This window comes from Gymnodraco acuticeps, unplaced genomic scaffold (genome assembly GCF_902827175.1).
Source record: "Gymnodraco acuticeps unplaced genomic scaffold, fGymAcu1.1, whole genome shotgun sequence".
In the NCBI taxonomy this organism is placed as follows: domain Eukaryota; kingdom Metazoa; phylum Chordata; class Actinopteri; order Perciformes; family Bathydraconidae; genus Gymnodraco; species Gymnodraco acuticeps.
This window is the reverse complement of record NW_022990916.1, coordinates 77,794-102,844: the sequence shown is the minus strand read 5'-3', so window position 1 is coordinate 102,844 and position 25,051 is coordinate 77,794. Positions and strand designations below refer to the sequence as shown.

The 25,051-nt window shown below is 40.7% G+C and overlaps 1 protein-coding gene across 1 annotated transcript in view; it reads left to right on the top strand.

The window, feature by feature from the left end:
* Positions 1-22,433, top strand: part of LOC117558004 (NT-3 growth factor receptor-like) — a 43,620-nt gene extending 21,187 nt beyond the window's left edge. Inside the window, exons 5-6 of the mRNA XM_034233963.1 lie at positions 12,396-12,554; positions 19,223-22,433. Of these exons, the coding sequence (XP_034089854.1) occupies positions 12,396-12,554; positions 19,223-19,408 (345 nt within the window). The 3' untranslated portion in view covers positions 19,409-22,433. The remainder of the gene's footprint in view (positions 1-12,395; positions 12,555-19,222) is intronic.
* The last annotated feature ends 2,618 nt before the right edge of the window (positions 22,434-25,051 follow it).

Genomic DNA, 25,051 nt, shown 5'->3' with positions numbered 1-25,051 from the left:
CGATATAAAAACTTCAGCAAAAATATGTGAAAATATCTAATATATATGTGAAGTATTGTTGAGCTGCAGAGATATCCTGCCTTCAACGCTTTCATACAGACTTGATAGATGTTGGCAAACTCATTGGTGAATTTTTGGAGGGAGGTTTTGAGTTTGTTGCATAATGTACTGATGATTCAGCACACACACATTCTGCAGTGAGGAACAACTAAAAGTGTGCGTGTGTGTGTGTGTGTGTGTGTGTGTGTGTGTGTGTGTGTGTGTGTGTGTGTGTGTGTGTGTGTGTGTGTGTGTGTGTGTGTGGCCTAGCATTACTATACTTGTGGGGACCTAAATCTGTTTACATAGTCACGTGTGGGGACTCGCCTCCCTTATGGGGACAAAATGGAGGTCCCCATGAGGGGAATCATTAATTGTAGGGTGAAGACTTGGTTAGGGTTAGGCATGTGTTGGTTAGGGTTAGGATAAGTCTCCAGGAAATGCATGTAAGTCAATGTAATGTCCCCTGAAGTGATGTATACATGGTTAGGGTTGTGTGTGTGTGTGTGTGTGTGTGTGTGTGTGTGTGTGTGTGTGTGTGTGTGTGTGTTGTGTGTGTGTGTGTGTGTGTGTGTGTGTGTGTGTGTGTGTGTGTGTGTGTGTGTGTGTGTGTGTGTGTGTGTGTGTGTGTGTGTGTGTGTGAGTGTGTGTGTGTGTGTGTGCGCTGTGATAGCATCGCTGCCCGCCCACACAGAGGAATATTGACAGAGCCATGAGAAAAGGAGCTCCTAACAGTTTTGGACACTTTCCCTGTGTTGAGTGATTATAAATAGCAGCGCCCTGCCAACAACACAAACCCCCGTCGCTGACTCCTCGCTTGTTGACTCCCGAGACTCTCTGCAACAGGAGGGAACATCTCCAGAAAGAAATGTATATTGTCCTAAATCACATCCATCTGTCATATCTGCCCGCTTTGTGTTGTTTTCAAAACAAGACAACAGCAGAACCTGCACAGCTCCGGCTTCACAGAATACCAGATATTCACCATATTAGGTGATGTGTCCCTGACTTCAGAGGGTGCAGCTCTGAATTATGGATACTCAGGAAGGGGTACATGACAGGGAATGCTCAAAAAGGAGCCTATGCATTAAAGTAGGACAAGGATGTTAACAGAAATGTTGCAGGAACATCGTCTCAGGGACAAATTGTCCTTCTGTCCAGGTCTAACTGGTCTAATTAACTTATTAACCTCAAGCCATAAAAAGCTTTATATGGTTTGATGTCATTATAGTAGGTAAAGCTCTACACACAGGGCTCTACACACACCAGATGCTCGGTTTTTACTCCATACCAAGGCCATCCTTACCTCTTTCCAACTTTCTGTTTTTATAGAAAAGGTGACATCTCGTGTTTACGGAAAAGTCACAAATCTTCTTTTTTTCTCAGCATTTTGACGTTTTCTCTCCGAATTTTGGCTTTTTCCCAGAATTGTATATAGAAATGTTATTGATTGGGATAAACCCCTTGAGATGCACCATCTCGTTTTCAAGGGGGTCCCGACAATAGCAACAACTTACAGACATAAACAAAAAGACAAAATGCAAAACATGACACACAAGACAAACCACATACAGTCTGTTAAGTGAAATTCAAGCAATGCATACAATCATTACAATTTGAGACAGTCGAGCAAATCAGTTTCATCAATATCAGTTATAACAAGTGCAGACTAGTTGAAAGTGAGATGATAATGCATGTTTAAATAAACCCAATGATGCAAGAGATCTAATAGCAGCAGGTAAAGTATTCCAGTCTGTTGGGGCTTTGAACATGAACGCTCTTCTGCCAATCCATTTTTTTGCAGAGGGGACAGAGAAATAAATCTGAACAGAATGTCTAACTTGATGATTTGACGAGTAAGGTACAAAATACTGCTTTAAATAAGGGGGATAGTTAAGATAAATGCATTTAAATATCAGCTGAAGCCAATGCGTGTGTCTTCTTACATTTAAAGAAGGCCAAGGCAATTTTTTATCCGAATTTTGACTTTCTTTCTCAGAAATACTCTTTTCCTCAAAATGTTTACTTTGTTTTCAATATTAAAGTATCTTCCTGCACGCTGCTACGTTCCAAAAGTGGCGTCTACATCGACAGCAGTGGATTTTAACACTCATTTGTTCGGCGCCTAATGCTCGCTGCAGATATAACTTTTCCCCAGAAGCAGCTTTCCCATGCGCTCCGGCAGCCCTGCAGCCCTGCAGCCCTCATGCTGTCAATCTGCAGCGCTCCTTAAAAATCATTATTAGGGTTATTATTTTCTCAAAGTGTAATGACAGCTTTCTTTCAATTGAATGTCTTCTTCACTGCAGCGCGGTACAATATGCATTGGAAGAAATATGACGGCTAATTTCCGTCTGTCTTTTCTCCTCTAACACCCAGTGACATTTGTGCGATATTAATTAGGAATGTTGAATCAAGGGTCCGAGAGAGAGCTGCTCCCATGGCGGTTACATGGCACTTTAATTTGTTTAAGAAAATCCAATCCCAGGTGTCATGAATGTATTAACAATGTTTCTGAAAGCTGCAGGTATGTGTAAATGATGAGCAGTGGCATATAGTGTCCTGGCAGAGGCTTTCTTTTTGGTTTGCTGGAGAATATTAAAAATTCCTCAGACTTTCCTCCGGAGACTTGCTTGCAGCCTGAGTGTTTTCATTAAGCAGCGGCAGTGTTTTGTTCTCCAGTCCAATGAGTGTAACACTGTCTGAATGTAAAGAAGGGTGTTTTTAGGAAACAATTACAACATTGGGCTCGGAAAATAAAAATAGTTGTAAAGCCCGATCGTGCGTTTTTGAATCAGACTAATGGCTATCAAAGTCTTACAATGTTATGATCTAATGACTCAGTTTCAAGGACTTTGTGTTCTTTGTGCCTTTGCCAGGAAGCCTGTCTGCTCTGCTCTGCTTTGCAGAGAAATGGTCCCCAGGTTTCTTCTGTTTCCAGGATCAAACAGACATTCCTCTGCTGCATTATTTATCAAGCACAAGCTCCTCAAAACTGTACGCGGCTCGGTGCTAATGAGTACACAGGCCATATTTATTACTGCTGCATGAAGGGAGGAACAACTCTGCTGTGCCTCTCTCCTTGGGCCTTGTTTTTTCTCTTGGTCTAGCACGCCTGTCTGATATAATCACTATGTTATTGAGTAATACATCCAATAAATAAAGGAGAGGCTGCTGTTTTTCTCAGAGGGAAGTCTGGCTTTAGCTTGCAAGAATACTAGTTAGACATTTAGTAAATATGCTCGGTTACCGTCTTCGCTATAGTTCTATGAGGGGATGGATCTGTGTTGCATGTTGTTTGTTTAATCCCGTGTGAAACGTTGGCATTTTGAGAACGTAACCATACCTACGTTAGTATTCAGCCCAAGTGTTAGCTAACTGTTAGCGCCTTTACTTGTCAGTCGGATGTCGTGATGGTGCTTTCTGAGAAAAACATAGATTCATGTGTGTTATATATAATTATTGATTTCTGGATTGAATGATAGAACTTATTGCCATATGATACAGTGGCCGTCAGGTGCACACGTGCTACAACGCCCCGAAACATTTCCTTTTGAATAAACGCGCTACAGTTCCAGAAACAATATAAAAGTAAAAACACAAATTTGTATAAACACATGCAAATGAAGAAACATCACTCAACAACACCGAAAAGCGTTTACTGAAAGTGCTGCATAAACACAATGCTGCCAGAAGCTCAAAACACAACGGAGACCAGGGGACACTTAAGAGTGACGCACACAGCTGGGAGAATAGGGGACACTAAAAAGTGACGCACACAGCTGGGAGAATAGGGGGTTGCGTTCCGATAATCCAAAAATCAGCTCCTAAATTCTAACCCTATCTCCTATCCCTTGACCTCTGAGTGAAACGTCACGGGGTTAAGGGATAGTGGATAGGAGAATTCAAAAGGATTTAGGAGAAGAGACCGCGGTACTTTAGAGAATCCGACTGCACTTTCACTATCCGACGTGTTTATGATGCGCCAGCGGACGTCATGAATGTGCGTCTGCTGCTGTGGGGAAACTATGGAAACTACAGTTTTCTATATAGCGGACTACAACATGGATGTTCAATAAGAACGAGGGACTACTGTAAACTCATCTAGAGACTCTGCACCGTGCTCTGATGCTGTTGCTTTATGCTTTATGAACGTGGACAACAGAGAAACATATTCTTCAGGACCAAAGCTGGAATTGAAATAAAAAAGGAAAGTGAAACGTATGCTCGTCACCCTCTCCCTCCGGTCCACATTAATACAAATGATCCCAATACGTGTTATTGATGAAAAGATCTTAAAATCAATACAAATGTATTTATTATAAACGTTAGTCCTTAACATCCATCACTGTGTATATCACCATTCAAACATCTTTTAAAAGTTGAACAAACCCCACACAGCTCAGTAAAGACTGTGAGATGTTGACTTTATTTGATCATTTCAGTAAAAACTAACGTTCATATTTCTCTTTTTGATTATAATACTGATGAACGTTAAAAACAAAGCACTTTGGCAACTTACCACATACGTTTTAAAATGCTTAATAAGCACCGTAACTTTCATGATATAATTTATCCGTCATAATCGGTTGTTTCCGTGAACGGCCGACTGTTGAGTGACGGCAAATGCTGCGGCTGCAATGCATTGTGGGGCAGCATTTTCTCCTCTCCTTTCGTCAAGGGAGGTCCAGTGGTTCCTAAGCTAAAGGAGGTTATAAAGGAAGTGTGAAACCTCCTTTCCTATCATCTATAGCAGGGGTCGGCAACCCCTGGCACGCGTGCCACCATTGGCACGCGGCACCGTAACCAGTGGCACACTAGGAATAAGTGGAATAAGGGTGCAAAATATTTAAATTGTATTTTCGGATCCTGAACGAGACCGCCGCTATAGGCGCGTCTCCCCGTTACCTGAAGGAAGCCATGCACGCAACGCAGCCCCGCTCTCTTTAACTCCAGGCGACTTTCTGCCGCTTTCCTCCGTGGTGCAGTGCAGATCGTTTCACCACGGAGGAAAGCACTTCACAAATTTTAGTACCCATAAGGAGCTGTACAAATGCCGCAGTTTTTGCGTGGCTGTGTTTTTAGTTGAAAGCCCAGTGGCGATCTGCTCATCTCTCATCGAAATAACATGCTACACAGGGGCGGACTGGCCATCTGTGTGTTGAACTTTCCTGTCGGCTCCCAGACCGTAGTCGAGGAGGGGATGACTCTTTGTCGTCTCCCAGGGCAGAAGCAACAAGCTTCAGGTTCAATAACCCACTTTAGCTTAAATGACTGGAGAGAGGCGAGCTCTTCTTGGGAGGCCGTTGCATTTATTTAGTTGTTCCCCCCCCCCCCCCCCCGTTGATAATTCACGTTCGTCGGCACACTGATAACAATTTTTTTTTGTAATGGCACTTCATATCAAAAAGGTTGCCGACCTCTGATCTAGAGAATTGGAACGGCACTTAACATGACTGCCACTGACGGACTTCCGGGTCATTTCACTTGGTTAGGAAGGTTCCTAAGCTAAATGGACTATTGGAACGCAACCGGGGACACTAAAAAGTGACACACACAGCTGGGAAAATAGGGGACATTAAAAAGTGACGCACACAGCTGGGAGAATAGGGGACACTAAAAAGTCACACACACAGCTGGGACCGGAGCGCTTGGTGACGTTCAGGATTATAAAGCTGAACAACTGTCTCTGTTGCAGAGTTATTCTGTCTCATAACTGTAAGTGTTTGTCAGTATATCTGAAATGACTAGGTTAGCTACGTTAGCTAGCTAGCTTACAGCAGATCTGCAGTCATATCCATGTCCTGTTGTGTGCTTCATGTGTGAAAGGGAAACTCTGGATAATGTGGTTCTGAATGTCCGGATTTCTTATAAGTAAATAAGTACTGATAAAGTACTAAATCAAACCCATGTAAAAGGCACTCTAATGCATTAGTTGTGATTTTAACACCATCACACAGGCCAGAGTTAATATTCAAAGTGTCGTTTCGAAGCCACTAAGGAGACACCAATCTTCATATTTATTTGCTCAAGTTGGTCCTCAGAGATAAATACTGAAAATAATTGTGAATGTGGAAATTGCATGATGGCAATAGTGAGTTTGTTTTGGAAAATCTTCAGAAACTTTCACCACCCACTGGCATGCTGCGGCCAGAGTAGATACCACTTTATCTCCACTCGCAGCAGCGCAGCAGGTAGAGCCCTAATGGACATCATAGCCTCTGAAAGTGAACTTGTGTTTGAGCGAGGAGAGCAGAGATAGCGGCGTGGTTGGAGCAGGGAAAGGGAGAGTGTGTGTCGATGGTTATCTGGGGCCCTTTAAGATGTCTGGGGCCTCCCAGTGCTCCCTGCAGGCCACAGAGCGCCCGTCTCACAGCCCGACTGGGCCGGTAATCTGTCCCCCTGCCATGCTGCTGTGCTCTCCACTCCGTTAATCCAATCACTCCTCTGCCACGGTGGGACAGGCAGAGCACTAATCCAGTTTACACAGCAACAAAAAAAGCCCCAGACTCATTCCTCACTCCCCGCAGAGCGTGCCTGCGTCTCCACGTGACATTGAGTGAGAAAGATGAGGATAATTACTGGGGCAATTATTTTATTTTTATTATGTCTTCAGCCTTTTTTTCCCTTCCTTTCCCCACATGTTCCAAGCTAATTGCCATGGCCTTGTGACAAAAACCCAAGGTGATAGCAGGCAATCATTTGGGAAGCAGAGAGTCAGCCGGTTTTAAAGCCCCTCGCCACAGTGGCAGCGGATAATCATTAGTATGCATCTGATGAGGTTTAGCCTTGCGTGCAATAGGCTGGGTGGACCTCAGATAAGTCATTTAGACTAACAGGAACTTAATTAATTTTGTTTAATCTTTGTAAAGCTCCACAGGGGGACAGATTGGTATACAGCCCCTCCTCGCCTGCTCCTTTACTTCAGCTCAGCCCACCCTGCTCAGAGGTTTCACACAACAGGGCGATATTGGCTTAATGTTGTGTACAATACTAAAACATGTCATGTCTAATGAGACCAGGTGGAGTGTAAGTCACAGTTCATTTGGCCATCATCTTGCAGAAGTAACCCAGGAAATTAGTGTGTGGGTAAAAGAGAGGATGAATCATCACGGACTCAGGGAAAGACTTTATCTCTCAAAAAGCTTAGGTAATAAACTGGACAAAATATGGCGATCAGACCTGCCCAACAAAACCGTCAAGCTCTATTATCGGCTCCGAGACCTGAACCCACAATGCTTTGCCCATCATTATCGACTGGAGGTTGTTAAAGCACTGGACCAATCGAGGTACAAAATCTATCCTGGAAGAATGACCCAGCGTTACAGAAGGTAGTGGAGTCAGCTAATTTTCACTTTCTTTCTTCGAATTCTGACCTTTTTTTACACAATTTTAACTATTTGTTTCTGTTTTTCTCCACATTTTGACAATTTTTCTCCGAATTGTTGCTTTTATTATCGGATCTCAGAAACAAATCTGAAAACAGAGACTTTATGTCAAAATGTATTTCTTACTTGTTATTTTTCTATTACAAAGTTCTTAGGACCTCGTGAAGCTGTTCAATCTCTAAACTTTCTTGCAACCGCCTTGTTTACACCAGGGAGAAGCTAGTCGAGCTAAAGCTGGCTAGCTTGGTGTTTGGAATAACAGCTATCCCCACTTATCCCCAGCATACCGAAAAGACAAAAAGGAGGTTAGCTGGTTCCAGATTTAAGGATAAAATGAAATATAAGCCATGTCTCCCTCCTCTCATCATGGGGAACATAAGATCACTGGCTAATAAAATGTACGAGCTAACGGCGTTAGCCAGGAGTCAGACGGAATATCTCGAGTGTAGTTTAATGTGCTTTACGGAAACATGGCTTCACCGGGATATATCTGATGAATACTTCTCCATCGATGGCTTCCGGACTGGGTAAAACGACAAGGTTTCACCGAGTGCTTGACCATTACTTCACCATGAGTCTTTAGAGGGTCCCTGTGTTTCGGAGGACGTCCGGCCTCAAGTGCGATCATCCATGTGCAAACATAGATTCTTGAAGACTGCCGTGCTGAGGTTGCAGGATGATGATGACAGGAAAGGGGAAACTACTGCAAACCATCCTCACCATCACAAAATGCACTCTTTAACGGTATACTGTTTGTGTTCTAGACCTAAAGAAAGGGCACCTTACCAGAACAACTCTTGAATTTATGTTTACTGTAATTACTGTGTTATCTGTTCTAGCACTGAAGAAAAAAACCACCAGCTTTGAAGGTGGTGGAGGATCATACTAGTTTAGTCTCTCGAGTGAGCTGGCAGGGAGGGATGATTAGGAGGTAAAGCATGTTTCTCTCTTTGAGATTCTGATAACACTCCACATGCCCTTGGGCAAGTTTTAGTGAAGCTTTGACTGGAGGACTTTGGGAAAACAACACAAATGGTAAATGGACTGTACTTATATAGCGCTTTATCCAGTCTTTAAGACCCCTCTAAGCGCTTTACATACTACATGTCGTTCACCCATTCACACAGAGCAGTGTATGTTAGGACATGCACTAACATGCGTACACATTCACACACCGTTGGCCATCGGGAGAAACTCAGGGTTAAGTATCTCACCCAAGGATACATCGACATGTTGACTGCATGGGCTGGGATCGAACCCACAACCTTCTGGTTGAAAGACGACCGTACTCCCTCGCAGCCACAGTTGCCCTTGCACAACAGTGTTCTCTCTTCACATTTCAACCCTGAGATACAATGAGATACAGTTGAGTAGAGCACTTAACCCCGTGCGGGATTAGTAGAAAACTGAGGTTGTATCGGGCGGCTCTTCGGGGAGTTCACATGTATCAATGTGAAGCAGGAATGTGTGTGTGCTACAGAAACTCTCTCTGGACTTTAAAGGTCCCCCATTATGCAAAACTTATTTTTCATGTCTGTCACACATACATTTTTCCCCTCTGTGTAAAAAGATTCTGAAAGTTTCAGGAACAAAGACCCCTCTCTTTTTGTCCTGATCCATCTATATAAAAACCTAAAAAAAAGTCTGAACTCAGCTGCTCAGATCTGGCCGATTTGTGATGTCACAAATGTGTTTTGGCTTGTGTAACCATTAGCCAATAACAACCCACCTTATCACCTGAATCTCCTCCGAGAGCACCATTGTGTCGGCTCTCAGAGGGGGCGTGGCCAGCAGCAGCTCATTAGCATTTAAAGCTACAGACACAGAATCAGCACTTTTGGAACAGGGCTGAAGCAGAGGGGATTATAGGATGCTACAATGATGTTTATCTTCAAGATGTGAGCTGGTGGAAGGGTATACATGTTGAATAGAGTATGACCAAGAAGAGACACTCGGGTACTCCTCTTGCCATGGCTGTTTCTTTTCTATTTGAGCACCAACAGAAAATCCAACCCAGTAATATGTTATAGTCAACTGTATCAAACCCAGCACTTATGCACAGCAGTATTAAGATGACTTCCCATTGTTGGTTTTAAATAGATGTCCTTTAATACTTTCATAAGAGTTGTCTCAGTTCTATTACTATTAGTAACTGGTGCAAACCAATGCAGGACTTTCAAGAAGGTTATACATGGAGGACAAGTAAAGGCAAAACAAACAGAGGCGACGTACTCAGCAACAAAATTCGATGAAGTGTACAAACTAGAGGACGTTCTGTATAAACGTGCAGGAAGAAGCAACCTTTTGGCAGAATGACAAATCTATGTTTCTTTAAAACATCCGGAAGAGTCATGTGCTGCGTGGAGCTGACACGCAGAGATTGTGCTTGACTTTCAAAGGAAATGTGCAATGAGCGCGCTACAGAACCAGGAGGTAATTAGCAAGACTTAAGATGATTTTTTCCATTTTCTCGATCCCTAAAATGCCACACAATGCTCACAGCTGAAGGCACACAGATGTTGGAGCTGGTAAATGGAGTTGGGAGAAGAGCCTATTATAATTAAATGAATGTGATTTTGCTGTAAGCCAGAGGTACAGAGCGTAGGAACCATGTGAGGTAGCGAGAGGTTGTCCTAATGATGAGTCTATGATGTGTTTGACTGTGTGTTAGATTTGGTTTGTCTTTGAGCTCAGAATATATTCAGCTCGGAGGCAGAAATGGCTGCATGGACGTATGATTGGATATATGGATCAGTGAGTTCATGAATGGATGATGGATGTGTGTCTGATAGGTTACACTTCCACACTTAGAGATTATAACCTCCATCAACAATCCAACTTGACTAAAATGGTGAGATAATAGGACATAAAATATATAAATGACACAACAAAACAACAAGGGAAGAAGTGATGGGGCTGATTCCATACAATAAGTAGTTCATGTACTGCAATGTATTTGTATTATTACACGACATTGACACTTAGTGATAACATTTATAATGTATTTGTATTATCAGGTAGGACTATTTGGGTTGCATAATAAGTGTTTGCTCAAATTATTATCATAAATTAAGTGTTCTGTTTTGAACTTTTGTATGATTTTGAATTATTCAGTTCTCATTACTTCCATTTCATTTTTTAAAAAGTAATTCTGTATTTTATTTTACAGTTGTTTGGTATGATGGATGGATGGATGTTTGGTTGGTTAGATGGAGGGTTGGTTGATTGGTTTGTTTGTTAGTTCGTTAGTTGGATGGTTGGTCGGCCGGTCGGTCGGTTTGTTGGTTGTTTGGATGGATGGTTGGTTGGTCGGTTGGATAGTTGGTTGGTGGGTTGGATAGTTGGTTGGTCGGTTGGATAGTTGGTTGGTTGGTTGGTTGGTTGGTTGGTTGGTTGGTTGGTTGGTTGGTTGTTTGGATGGATGGTTGGTTGGTTGGTTGGATAGTTGGTTGGTTGGTTGGTTGGTTGGTTGGTTGGTTGGTTGGTTGGTTGGTTGGTTGGTTGGTCGGTCGGTTGGTCGGTCGGTCGGTTGGTCGGTCGGTTGGATGGTCGGTTGGTTGGTTGGTTAATATCAATTTCAAGGTATTACGATCCCAAATGTTTTCTTAATATGGTTTTGGACTGTAATTTACAACACATGGAAAAGCACAAGATCCTATTTATATTGACAAATGGTGGAAAGCTATAGTCTGTGAGAAATCCTGTTCCTGTTCTTCTCATCATTAAGACAGGACTTGAAATCATCCTTCTCAAGATGTTATACTCTTGATTTTAGGCTTGTTATCAAACATTTGATCATAAATATAATGTATAGCTTTCTTCCTTAGAGATGAAGCTTTCAATAGTATCTTTTTCAAGTGATTAATGCACAAACCACTGTAATATATAAGTATGGATTGGAAGTTACTTATAACATTTTGAATAGCGGAACAATTTAGCTAGAAGAAGGTCAAACTCAGAGTTGATTGAAAAGTCCCACCTTAGAAGAGTTTTGGTAATAGGAGATACAATCATTCTTGGTTGTTTTGAAACCCATGTCTGAGCAGAAATACACAATAGTTGCCAACAAATTATTGATGTACCTTCCCAAAGCACCAGCATGCCTGATTTGGAAGTTGTTATGCTTTTAGGATTGAAGAAATCACAGCAGTAGTTCAGCATGCAGTCAATGTGTTCTCTGATGCCTGAGCTCCACAATCATCAAATAATAATGTCCAAGGATTCTGAACTTCCCGCTTATTCCCACATCAGTCTTGTCCAGCTCATTAAAACCCTGTCACCGACATGAATGGAAAATAGATTTGAAAACAATGCCTGCTAATGGAAGCTGAGAGCAAAGATGATTAATGAATGATTGTTCGATCGATTAATATCCAGCCTTAGAGGATTTACAGCATGCAGACTTCATTTCATGTGTTGCTGGTTTGGAGTCTTAACAGCCGATATTTCCCCATCTCTGTGGGTACCTTACTTATTAATGCATGAGGTTTACATATCCTTATGTAGAGTTCAAACACGTTAGCATCCACATCTTAACTATGAGCATCCATTCAGCAGTTTCCTTAACACTGGATTCATTTCCAAATACTGATTAGACCACATTCAATTCCACTGTTTGAGACTCTGATCCGCCATTCAATGCTTCTGCACAGAACAGATTGCAGAGTACTATTTTTCATCAAGAACAAAGAGGTGGTTTTAATACAAGAACCTATAGAATTGCACCTCCTGCGTTTCAATACATTCAGAGCAGGTGGCAGATAAGTCAGCATTTTCCTATGTTGTGTCAACACACAGCTGCACTTCACACATTCATGAGATGTTAAGCCCGTGATCGGTTACTGTACATGCGAGGACAGTTAATCCCCCGACGCCTGGGAGTGGTGTTGATGACTGGATTTTCTAATCTGTGCTTTAGCCACAACATTTCATATGCAATAAGGATCCCCTGTGTTTGCCTCTCCTCAGGTCGGAGGACACACCATGCTACCTATCCGCTGGATGCCCCCAGAGAGCATCATGTACAGGAAATTCTCCACGGAAAGCGACGTCTGGAGCTTTGGAGTCATCTTGTGGGAGATCTTCACCTATGGGAAGCAGCCTTGGTTTCAGCTGGGCAACAACGAGGTAAAAGAAGCATTTAGATACAGTACGATATAATATATGTATTTTGGATTGTACGCCATCAAGCACACATTGAAAGTTACGTCTCCAAGTGATCCAATGGGAATACATTTTCTTTCAAATCACAAGCAAATACATTAATTAGGTTGTTTTTAAAGTAGGGATCCAATATAATGGTGCAGTGATGATGTACTGTAGGCCAACACTGAATTTAGCCTCCCACTGGTTCCCTTATCAAAAAGCCAATGAGTTTTACATTGGATATTGAAATAATGCAGCAAATAAGATCTTTGGCAAGTCCCGTTTATGGTACTTAACTCAGCAGATAATCACGTAAGAACACTACTCATATAAAAGTGAAGGCGTAAATGCAATCTCAAGAAGTAAAAGGTAACGTCAGGTTATATGACATGCTCATGACTTCACCAACGCTAAGCTAAAAGTGGCACATTTTTCGACGTGATGATGTTAAGTTGCCTCATTTAGACACTTGTCTCATTTTTAGTACACATAAAAGCCCAAGATATCCACCTGTGTGGTATTTACTGACATATGTTATGTCTACGAGGGAAGGGTTAGTTTTAGACGTGAAAATCTCTTCAGCTCGTGTGAACCACAGACCTTATTTCAGGCTTATAACCAAAAACGCATTCAAAAAAACATTGTCTTCCAGGCAAGGGGACAGGAAGTGGTAAAATGCTGACTCATCTAGGGGTTAAAGACTCATTTCTGCACCACTCAATTGGATGTAAATGAACACTGCCATTTTCCATCTTAATCTACTGCCTCGTGTGCCTTTTCTTACTCTGAGACCGGCGCTGGCCCAACGAGGTGATAAATGAATGCCGCCTTGCCACCAGACAAGATGCCACATTACATAACACCCATGATGAGTTTGTTTTTTCATTGGAGGCTCTGCTTGGAATCAATAAAATTCAATTAGGTTTACTCTTGTAAAGCGGGCATATTGAGAAAATGTAATTGACCTAAAATAATAACCTGGCATGCATTGCACTCATAAGTATTCCAGTTTAAACATCAATAAGTTATTGGGCTTGACACAAATCAGTATTACCAAATTCCTGTGCTTCTCCAGCTGAAAGATTTTTGAGACACTGTAAATGAAACACTCAGCTGATTGCCGAAAACCTTCTTCAGGATGTAATGAGATGAGCTCTGCATTACAGTGTGTCATAGCCAAAAGAGTGAAAACCCACAATCAGTTTCTGTTGTAACTTCAGGTGCTGTTAGATTGGAATATTGTACTTATTATTCAGTTATTCAGATTTGTCCAACACATTACGCTTTAATACATTACAGAAACAATTAGGAATGGGTATAGATGACAATGATGAATGAACTCATGGGTACTGTTGGTTAACTGTTTCACACACGCCTTATCCTCCACTATAGGCTTCACTGCTTTTCTGTAAAGCCGTACAAACGTCCAGGCTGCCAAAGCAATTCATTTGATCTACAAACATTTAGAAATATAAGTGCAATCGTAAAACAGAATGGAGATGTGTGAAATTGGACACCCCAATAAGCTCTCTGATGTTCGACAATAGGGGATCAGCCACCATACAGAAAGTGTTTAACATATATTTAACACATCTAAAGAATTAGAGAGACTTCACGTATTACATAGAAATATTTACAAGGTAAAAACACTAATCAAATACACTAAATCTAATCTGACTAAATGGTCACAAAACATTAATATAATAAACAAAGACACATTACAAAGGAAATAACTGGTTAAAATTAAATACATTTAACGGTAAAGTTAACTTGTTTTGAAGTCATCAGACATTTACGTCTTTTTTTAAACCAACAAAAGTGTGTTTCAAATTCTAAAGGAGATTTATAACAATATGTCACTACATTACATTACACTTCCAATATCTGGCTCTTTTTTTCAAAGCGACTTACACTAAGTGAAAAAAAAACAGAAAAAGAAGTGCTGACGTAACGGGACTAGGGCTGAACGATTAATCGATTTTAAATCGAAATCGCGATTTTAAATGATGCGATTATCAAATCGTAAAGCCTGCAATTTTTTTAAACATTTTTTTTCTTGTGTGTCAGTCATCCACACCAATCAGAAGTGCTGTGCTCCACATGTACCAGCCATTGTTAACCAATCAGAAGTGGCCCATGATAGAAGGTGATAGACAGATTGATCTAAGTGCCAAGTGCTTCTGAAAGTGCCTGCCCTTTCCAAATGGCTTCCAATGGAGCTTTAGATGCTTTGGTGAAACCATCTGAGTCAGGTTAGTAACGCTCCATCACGTGTTTCTATTACAGGGTGAATCTTAAACTGAAGCTTGACTTTAAAGCAACCCAACGGAAGTTTCATGTAAGTTTAGTTTTTTCACTCGTAGCTCGGGCTGCGGGGGGGCTAGAGACGCGAGCACGTTGATGCGACCTTCCTAGCCGGAGTTATGGCCGCATTTTACAATAAACTTCCGTTCCGTTGTTAAAAACAAATATCGCAATTCGAATCGCAATATTTGTCAGAAAAATCGCAATTACATTTTTCCACGAAATCGTGCAGCCCTACACAGGACCATTGTTAGTGATGGTGCATTAGTTAAAATCTTAAGTGCTACTTTTTATTTAATGTCCAAGATACGAGGGGCCAGAACCGGTGTCTGGAAGTGTGTTCTGCTGCAGAGGTCTGTCTGAGGGGAAATGAGTTTTAAATTAATCACAACACATTTGAATGAATAGTGTCGCCATAATAAACATATTTATATTTCACCGAGGGTAAACATGACCTAGGTTCAATAAATAACTGAAACAAGCTGATACAGAACCAGATATTGCCGGGCGGTGAGAAACAGCCTGAATGTAACAGCTCTGAAGCTACACTAGACCATACAAAATTGAACAAATACTATATGTCAAAATTTTTGCTGAAATACCAGCGCTACAGTAGAGGTCGAGGATGAACTAGTCTCCAAGCTTTCAGCAGCGGCCTATAGCCTGGCTCTCCCTGCAGCTGAGGCTCCCGCTGCTTATCTGTGCAGAGAGTTGCTTGTTAACTGGAGTCGTGCTGCATTTATCACGAGCAATATGATCCCACCAGGGAGCGTAGAGCTATAGGGGGACGAAATATACTCTTTGGTTTCACTGCCCCCTCTTCTGTTACAAACCACTGCCGTGTCCAAAGCCAAACACTACTGTGTAGAGCAGGGGTGTCCAAACGTTTTTTTACTGAGGGCCACATACAGAAAAATACATGAAGGAATGAAATGTAATGTATTGCCTCATCAGTGAAGCCATAAGTTAGCAAAATCAATCAAATGTAGGTCAATTCTGCTTGATACTTGAAAATGCTTTAAGAATCACAACAGCCTCCATCACAGCTCTTCATAGGGTTTCATTTCACTCACTAGAGGTGAGGTTTATAGGGATAGTGGCGGTCTAATGGAGAGTGAGCTGGGCTGGAGATAGGAAGGTTGTGAGTTCAAATCACCCCAGGAACACCACCACTAGTGTGCCCTTGAGTACGGCACTTAGCCCTTAGTTACTCCAGGGAGAATGTCCCTGTAATCGGTCATTATAAGTCGCTTTGGATAAAAGCGTCAGCTAAATGAAATGTAATGTATTGCCTCATCAGTGAAGCCATAAGTTAGCAACATCAATCAAATGTAGGTCAATTCTGCTTGATACTTGAAAATGCTTTAAGAATCAGAACAGCCTCCATCACAGCTCTTCATAGGGTTTCATGTATTTTGTTGGCAGCTCATCCCATAACACAGAAGCTCAGATTATAAAAAGAGGAAATATGAAGGGTGGATTTCAAGCTTGTTATGTAATTAAGTTATTGGGCTTCTTTTTTGTTTTAAACTATAATTAGTTTGAAAATGTTTCCAACTTTAATTAACTGCATTTATTTGAAAAGTGGGATTATTAACACATGAATACTGTGTAATGTATTCGTACATATGTATTTTAGAAGTACAATATATGACAAGCACAAGTTTAATTTGTGAGCCTATGCCATTATACTTTTTTAATTAGCTGAGGGCCGTTTCAAAATGGGCCACGGGCCGTAGTTTGGACACCGCTGGTGTATAGCATAGAAACAGGATAAGAGTAGAATGGACAATGAACTGTTGCAGTGGTAATTGGACTGCACCAAATATGTTGATGTTGGTTCTCACTTAGCTAGGTAGCTGGTCCTTCCCATAGAGGTTAAGATGACGGGCTGTTAGCCTCATCACTAACAGTCAGTTTGGCTTATTTCTTTAATCAGTGTAGTATTAAAGCACTGTGGAGTTAGGAAGACAGCTAGCCAACCTTCGGACATTGTGCTAGTTGGATAGCTTGCTTTGTTAATAACTATTATTCCCAATTTGAGAATATTCTGAATATGATACTGGTCATGTTTTACATGTACAGAATGAGTAGTTATTCTCACTGTAGTTGTTGCACTTAAAGACTCAAGCAGACATCACTTATCTTGTCTCACTCATAGCAACTTTATTCATGAAAACAGCTCTGTCACTATGTAGTCGGCCGTTGTGTCCTCGGGCAAGACACTTCACCCGAATTTGCCCCTGTGGGTATTGTCCACAGTACGTATAATATCAATGTGTACTTGTAAAAGCGCCTCGATGACTTTGAGGTGTGAAGATGGGCGGTGTGGCCCGCCGGCGCTGCGTCTGTAAAGCCGTTGTGTCCTTGGGCAAGACACTTCCCCTGAACTTGCTCCTGTGGGTATCGTCCACAGTAGACGACCATTACATGTATGATCTGTATGTGTGATGTGTATTTGTAAAGCGCTTTGAGTCATTGATAAAGCGCTATAATAAATATAAGGATTATTATTATTATTATTATTATTATTATTAAAACAACCGATGAAGAAACGTTCTTCTTCTACTCTTTCGTCACTTGCACACTTTCAGTCGGAAAACGAGCAATTACATGTACAAGTTAAGACTGCTTCTGAACAACAATAGAATGTGAAAACAACACAATATGCAATAATAAAATAATAATCACGTGGGGTACCTTTCTCACCAGTTATACTTAGTTGGCATAAACATACTGGACCAATAAACATAAGCAAAGCTTGTAAATTCTGAATTTGAAGATTCTCTTCTGTAGTTCGAGGTTTTATCTAGATCAACATTCTTTATCAGGGAGACTAAACAAATATGGACCCTGAATCTAACTAGAGCTGTCGTCCATAGAAAATAATGTGCGCCAGGGAACCTCCGTCCCTGAACAATAAACTACCTCATGGCGGCTTGTGCTCGGTCATAAGCTGGCAACGACAATGCGCCCAAGCTGCCCCTCCTTTACGAGAGATAGCAGCGATACCCAAGGCCGTAGACCTATGCCATGGGAAAGGAGACGGTGAGAGGAGAAGCTTATGAAAGGTTGAATACCTAAGAACATTATTCCATAACAGTTGTCACATAGTATTTCCTATTAAGACTCATGATATATGCCTATGTTGCTTCATGAGCATTCTTTGGTATACGATGCATTCAGAATACGAGTCTCGTTAAGTGCAGTTTGCAAAACCTCTGCCTCTTGCTTGTTTGAAGCTCTGTCTGTTAGACACGACCCAGCCTGTGTTTTGAATGGTTAAATAAGTGTGCATGTAAACATAGAATTAGTGGAATTAGGTTTCATCAGCTATGTTAACGACTTAAAAGGAGTCTTTTTTGGTTAAAAGGTAAAACCAGAATGTTGTTTATTCCAAGGATAATTACCTCACATCTGTTTCGGCGGAGGCTGTTGCCATGACCACTGTAGCCTTTACTACTTGTGATTGTGTTCTGGGGAATTGTGCAAAGAGGCTCCATATGTCTCTGCAGGAAGTGATGCTCCATCCCCTCGGTCTGGGTCTCAAGGCTGTCTGTTGATGACAAGACGATAGGCAACAGGTGGAACAATAAAAACGGGTTTCCCCTCTTGGTTGTTGTTTCAGGTGTTGCTGACCCTCTTGAGTATTAACCACACATAAATGATGTTTATTTAAGCACAGATTAGGTGTGTTGTACATTCGTTCCAGATAATTAGGCTTCAGATAGAAGATGTAAGAGCGTGAAATAGCATGACACCATGATATGTCTTACAGGAGATTTTCCATTGTTCCTATTTACCTCTGTTTGTGATTATACCTAATAACCTAAGAAAACTAACTTAATGTTTGAGCTGGTTTCAGTACATGTGTATGTGGTGACAATGCTTGAACTAAAAAACAACTAGAAAGTTCTGCAGTTTTTCAGTGCAGCGCATTCATTACACACAAATAGATCCCTATCTATTCTATTAGGCTACAGCGGCTTGACATTGGTACACAAATAAAGTCAAATTGTCACAGCTGAGTGAGTCATCTGGCTAATTAGAGCACAAGTCCAACAGAGAGATGATCAATCCCGATGTTATCAACACCTCCAACATCCACCCCCGCACATATTCAGTCTGTTGTTATTTCGTGTTGTGGCTCAAAGATCTTGGTTCCCCTTTAATATTGGACACATTTAAGAGTGAATGCATACTGTTGATTCTTTCTTCTCAGTTTCATTAGTTCAAACCTCAAAGGACAGTCTGCTCAGTGTCGGCCGTTTCTCATTATGACCGAACCGAAGCAATCAGTCAGTGAAAATGTTTTGTCTCACTCCACCGCCCTGTCTCCTCTGCAGGTTATTGAGTGCATAACCCAGGGTCGGGTGCTGGATCGGCCACGGATTTGTCCCAAGGAGGTTTACGACATCATGCTGGGCTGCTGGCAGAGGGAACCGCAGCAGCGACTGAACGTTAAGGACATTCAGAAGGTCCTGTTCGCCATGGGGAAAGCCACGCCGGTGTACCTGGACATCCTGGGCTAGCATCGGCCCAAGAACGACTCACACGAATCCAGGAATAACCAAACCAACCTACTCCACTGTCGAACAACACCTACAATGTTTGGGAAGGACTTAAGTGCCTGTAACACTTTTGGATATAGTGGATAAAACATATTCAAAAAACACGCACTTTTACATTTTGTTTACTTCCGTATAAGATGTACAGGTTCGAAGAAGACTTCTTTTTTCTTTTTCCCCCCCGAAAAACTGCAAAAATACACAAAAATGGAGATGGGAGTAAAGTGGACTGGCAATAGGAACAAGGCCACTGTTTGATTATAGTATGGAGAGGACACACATCAGAATTTAAATCTATCCTGGGTTTGGTTTTATGAATATATATATAGAAATATTACATATATTTTATATTTATTTCTTTTTGTCAGGGTTGAAGTGTCTGCCAATAGTGTTGCATTAAGGGCTCGGCCCTGTCCCAAGACGTCACCGACAAACTATTGGGCGATTGGACGATGGCAGCCTTACTTGCACTCTGATTGGCTGGCTTTGACGTTTCAATGGGAACTCTTCGTATGTGGAATAACACTGGATGGTTGAAAAAAATCAAAAAGGAGCGCTCTTTAGAGGACCTACCCAATCAAACAACCGACAAATCTATTTTAATTTAAAAATAATGTACATATTGTAAAATTCTATGTGTCAAAATTATGTTAACTTATTTTTTTCGGGTGTTATTTTGGTTATTTTTCTGACTGTGATCTGGGTGGCTAAAGTATGAAGCTATGGTATTTGTTTTCATCCTAATCTAGAGGCGATTTCTCTTGGGATTTACCTGTGTTGGTGCTGGTAAGTTGTCTTTTGTGGTAAAGCTGAAGGGCAGTTTGAAAAATCAGCTGACTGCGAATCACAGAGACTCTGAGCCATGGACACGACACTTTTCTGAAGAGGTGATGAAGCCTCTTGATCACTTCCCACTTCATATGCTTTTATGGAAAGAATAATGTGTTGAAAAGTAAAATCCTACACCACATCCTTCAAATACATTCACACGCTTTGAGAAACTGTCCTGTCACTTTTAGGCATTTTGGTGTGAAACTGCTTCTCCACGCTTAAAAAAACACTTTTTGTAATTGAAAATGAATGAAAAGTTATTTCCTTTCTTGCTGAGAATTTGATCAATACCACTATTGTTTCAGTGTGAGCAAGATTCAGCTCAAGAGATGTTAGCTTAGCATCAAGACTGAAAAAGGGGAGTTAGCTAAGAATTAGCATGCCTGTCTTTATCCATTGGTAACAAAAACCACCTATCAGTAAATGTTATTTCATAATTTCTGCGTTACGTCGTCCTCGTATCATTGCCTGATGCTAAGCTAATCTTATGCTTGGCTAAGCTAACCAGGTAGCCTTTAATTTACCGTCCAGACACAAGAGTGGTATCAATCTTCTCGTCCACCTGTTGGCAAGAAGACAGGTGAGCTCATTTCCCAATATCTCATAAAAAAAACCTTTGAGGTTAATACCAAGAGGATCCTGTCACTTCACAAGAGAGAAAAGAAACAAAATGGCTGCTTAACACTGAGACCCACTGGGCCGTATGCGATCCCAGATATCAAGCCGTCTTCAAAGCATAACTCATGAACAGAAGAAGTTAGAAGCGTCTTATCACTTCTGGCACAATCCCAACAAATGTGTGACATTTTCTGTGTTGAATGTTTTTTGCAATATTATGGTTCGAAGTTCTGTTTTAATAAAATAAGTTAAAGATTTAAGCTCCATTTTTAGTTATTTTAATTTTATGGGCAAATATCACCTATTATATTGTATAGAAGTCTTTAATGAGTAGCATATAACATTACCTGAGGTTGTGCTGATTTCTGGGATGTGTACTTGATTATACGGTACAAAATGATAATTAACAAGGCAACACAAAAATATACAAAAACGGAAATGTCCTATTGTGGGTCTCAGAGGATTAACTTGCATTTGTTTCAAACAAAAAAATATATACACACACAGCTTGTATGATCCTGTTTCTTTCGCGTCAGCTGTACTTGACTTATAGTCAATGTTTCTTCCTTGAACTCGTGGCCTTTGCATGTTTAGCAGAGAAGAGGTTTGACACCTTTCTATGCTTTGATAACATTCTGTTAAATCCAGAGAGAAGCCACTGAAGCAGGTCAATGTGTTAATGTATGCCAGTCATTTAAAATAATAATCACTAAAGTGGATCAGCTATCTCTATGGTATTGCCCTCTCCATCATTTTGTTGTTGTTAATTACAGTAAAAACTGAACTGAAGAGTTTTGTTCCAAAATGTGACAGACAAAGATGACCCCCAAAAAGCTTGAAAGCAACACAAAAAAAAATTAAACCAAATGAAATTATTTTAAATGACTCATTCGTAATTAAGTGCTGAAATTGAGTTCATTTTTACAGAGTGGATTCTGTAGATTTCTCAGACACTGAATGATAAACCTCAGGCAACGATTTTCCTTTATGTTGTATCTGGATATTTAGCGTTTTGGACTGAAACTCTTCACATCTCTTCCTTATTATCCCGATATGAGTTCTTATAGTTTCACAGTGTTGTCTCCCCTCCCTTTGGGACTATGTAAATCATTAATCAGTTATTTTGAGTATTTTAAATGGAAGACAGGATCAAATCCAACGAGTTACCCAAAGCATTGAGTTTTTGTGATTTCTCTTGTGGTAAAGATAAACGCTTAAAGACATTATGACACAGACCGTGAGCATTTGCAGGGTATTGTAATCCTTTCATGGTGAGTTCAATATTGTTTAAAACGTTTTTTCTTTTTTCTTTTCTTGGATGAACTAACTGAACACTTTTTGAAGCAAAGTTTGCATATTACCATGTACACATGTTACAGAATATAAAAATGTGGTATAACAACTGCAGTATATAAAATACTGGTATTCCATGATAGATCTTTGTATTAATGTGACTCTCTTAAGAAAATGTCTTCAAACAATCAGACGATCTCCTTTTCCATTTTGTCCTGTCTTATAAAGATGTGTACATTTGACTAAATCTCGTATTCATCTAAATCTCTCACAAAGCTGAAGGACATGTGTTCAGTGTACGATCTGTTGTATCTGCTGTCTTTTCAAAAGTGAAAAAGTCTTTAGACAAAGGCTGTGGTTCCAGAGGTGGAGCAGGTGATCTTATAATCACAGGGTCAGCGGTTCGATCCTTGGCTTCTACTCTCCGTATGTCGAAATGTCCTCGAAAAAGATGGGCAGCCCAATCAATTTGTGTCTACACAAGTCTCTGTTGTTTTATTATTCGAGTTGTTCTGAGGTCTGTATATTGGAAAAAACTCACGATGGAATATTTTTGAGCGCAATACAATCACAGGGATTTTCAGCCAGACAAAGTCGACCTGCTGTTGTGCAACGCCATGCTTTCTTGAGGCAAAGTATTCCCATATTTCCCATCCACACTCCTATACCATTTAGCAGTCCCAGTTGCCTGATATTTGGCATGGAGGTCAAATGTGTTGGTATGAAGGTGTGTGTGTAGGTTGTAAGGCCAATTGTCCAGAATGAGGAAGGCACTATGCGTGACCTATAGAAAAATACACATAACTGAGGGATTCCTTGACCCATGACCAAATTCATGAATTGTTGGTCGTCTTGTTGGAGCCATTTTTGAACTCTCACAAATCCCCCAAAAGCCTCTTATTTCACTCATGGACCTTCAGTTTATTTATCTATTACTTATAAACTGTGCCTAACATATAACATGCACTACTTTCTATTTAAAACTCTGACATTTGCCAAAGGTGTCAAGAGTGAATAAAATTACATAATTTTTTTTAGATTTGATTGGATTTCTGAAAAGCTCTACTTACCCAGAAACAAACCTAGAAGTAATTCTACCTAAGAAAGTTAAAAGCGACAAAATTGCCCAACAAATCGAACCTTTGGATTAGAAGGGGACGGCACTTCTTCGAGATTGTGCCACTCTTGAAAGGCATCACAATAATTTGATCCGCTGTGTCATCACTTGCCAGGCAAACAGTATAATTAGCACCCTGCTACTCGATAATGTACCTGGAAAAGGGCACCTTCATGTCCTTGATTGGCCGGGCGGTGCATTGTCAGAAGAGTTTAGACTCTGCAGCAGCGAACGACGACTGGATCACCTCTTTGCTCTGTGACACAGCATTTATTTGTTTTGCCAAAGGCTGTTGTCAAGCCAAACCTTGTTCTCCAATGCAGTGGTCTTGATGAAAGAACACCTGCTCCTAAAAATAAATTAAATCTGTTGCATGTCCTCCCGTCTGACTGCCAAAAGATTTACCCTCAACTTGTATAATGTATTCTGGGAACGCAGAGATCAAGCTGTGTCTAATGTACTGAGCATAGGATCAACTGCTCAGAGACGTATTATGTGTCTTTCTAGAGGAGAAAGAATATGCTGTTTGACAACCATAGTTGTTTAGAAAAAAACATCTTTATAGTGAGCCGATAGCATGGAGGCGGACAGAGAAACACACGGCCTCAGCAGGGATCAAACCAGAGATGTTGCAGTAAAATAGCTGTAACCTTTTGGGATGAGAATGCACGACACATGTAATTACCTCACATTCAATCACACCATGATGGGACCAACAGTACATTAAAACTATGTGCATATAGGTATTAACAGGATAGCAATCAAGGTTGCATACTTAAGTAAAATGTTGAGCAAAAATGTGTTATATCTAATTATGCTGTTTATAGGCTTTTTATACAGCCAACATATCTCATAAAAAAACAATGACACATTTGGTGGCAAAAGTCCACTTTTTTTTGAAAATGTTCCTTTAGTATACTGTCATTAAAAATGTTATGAAGTTTAAATATTAAATATAAGAAATATTAAACAAAGTCAGGATAAACTGTAGTAATTTGTTGTCTTAGCTCTCCTGTTAAGCTGGTCAAATATTACGTATGCCACTCTCACAATGTTCTGTTAAGCCCCACGAAGGGGCCGAAACCACAACATCTACTATGTTCAATCTGAATTTTCTTTAAAATAAAAAACATCTATATTGATTCTGACTCTTCTACATCCAACTCACAGGTTTATCATTACTTTGAGAACAAAGATTATTAATTTTCCCCTTTTTGAAGTGTAGTTATGGTCATTTGTTCTGGACCTTTCCTTTTCAAGCCTGAGACCTGAAAAACAGGCTCGGGGCCTAAAAGGTAAGGTTTTAAAAAAGCTGATAATTCATCACAGTGAATTGTGAATGATTTCCAGTCTGACAATGCAGAAGCATAAAGAAACACATTTCAGCTTTATCTTTGCCACGTACTCTGAGGCTTTGTTGGCGAGTGTCCACATATTAGATGAGAACCCATTTCATTATTGTCCTCTTACAAACACAACGGGAAAATGGAGACACAGTCGCCGCCGAGGGATTTGAGGTCAGTGAGCAGTGTGTTATGATGGTGGTAGTGGTACCTTAATTGTTTATTGATTTACAATTACACTGTGTTTAGCTTTCTGTGTGTGTGTGTGTGTGTGTGTGTGTGTGTGTGTGTGTGTGTGTGTGTGTGTGTGTGTTCATATTTGTGGTTTGGCAGCGGGTGTCTCAAATGTCCTGCATCGACATTAGCGTGCTCTGACCGCAGCCTGTAGCATCAGCTGATGAATGA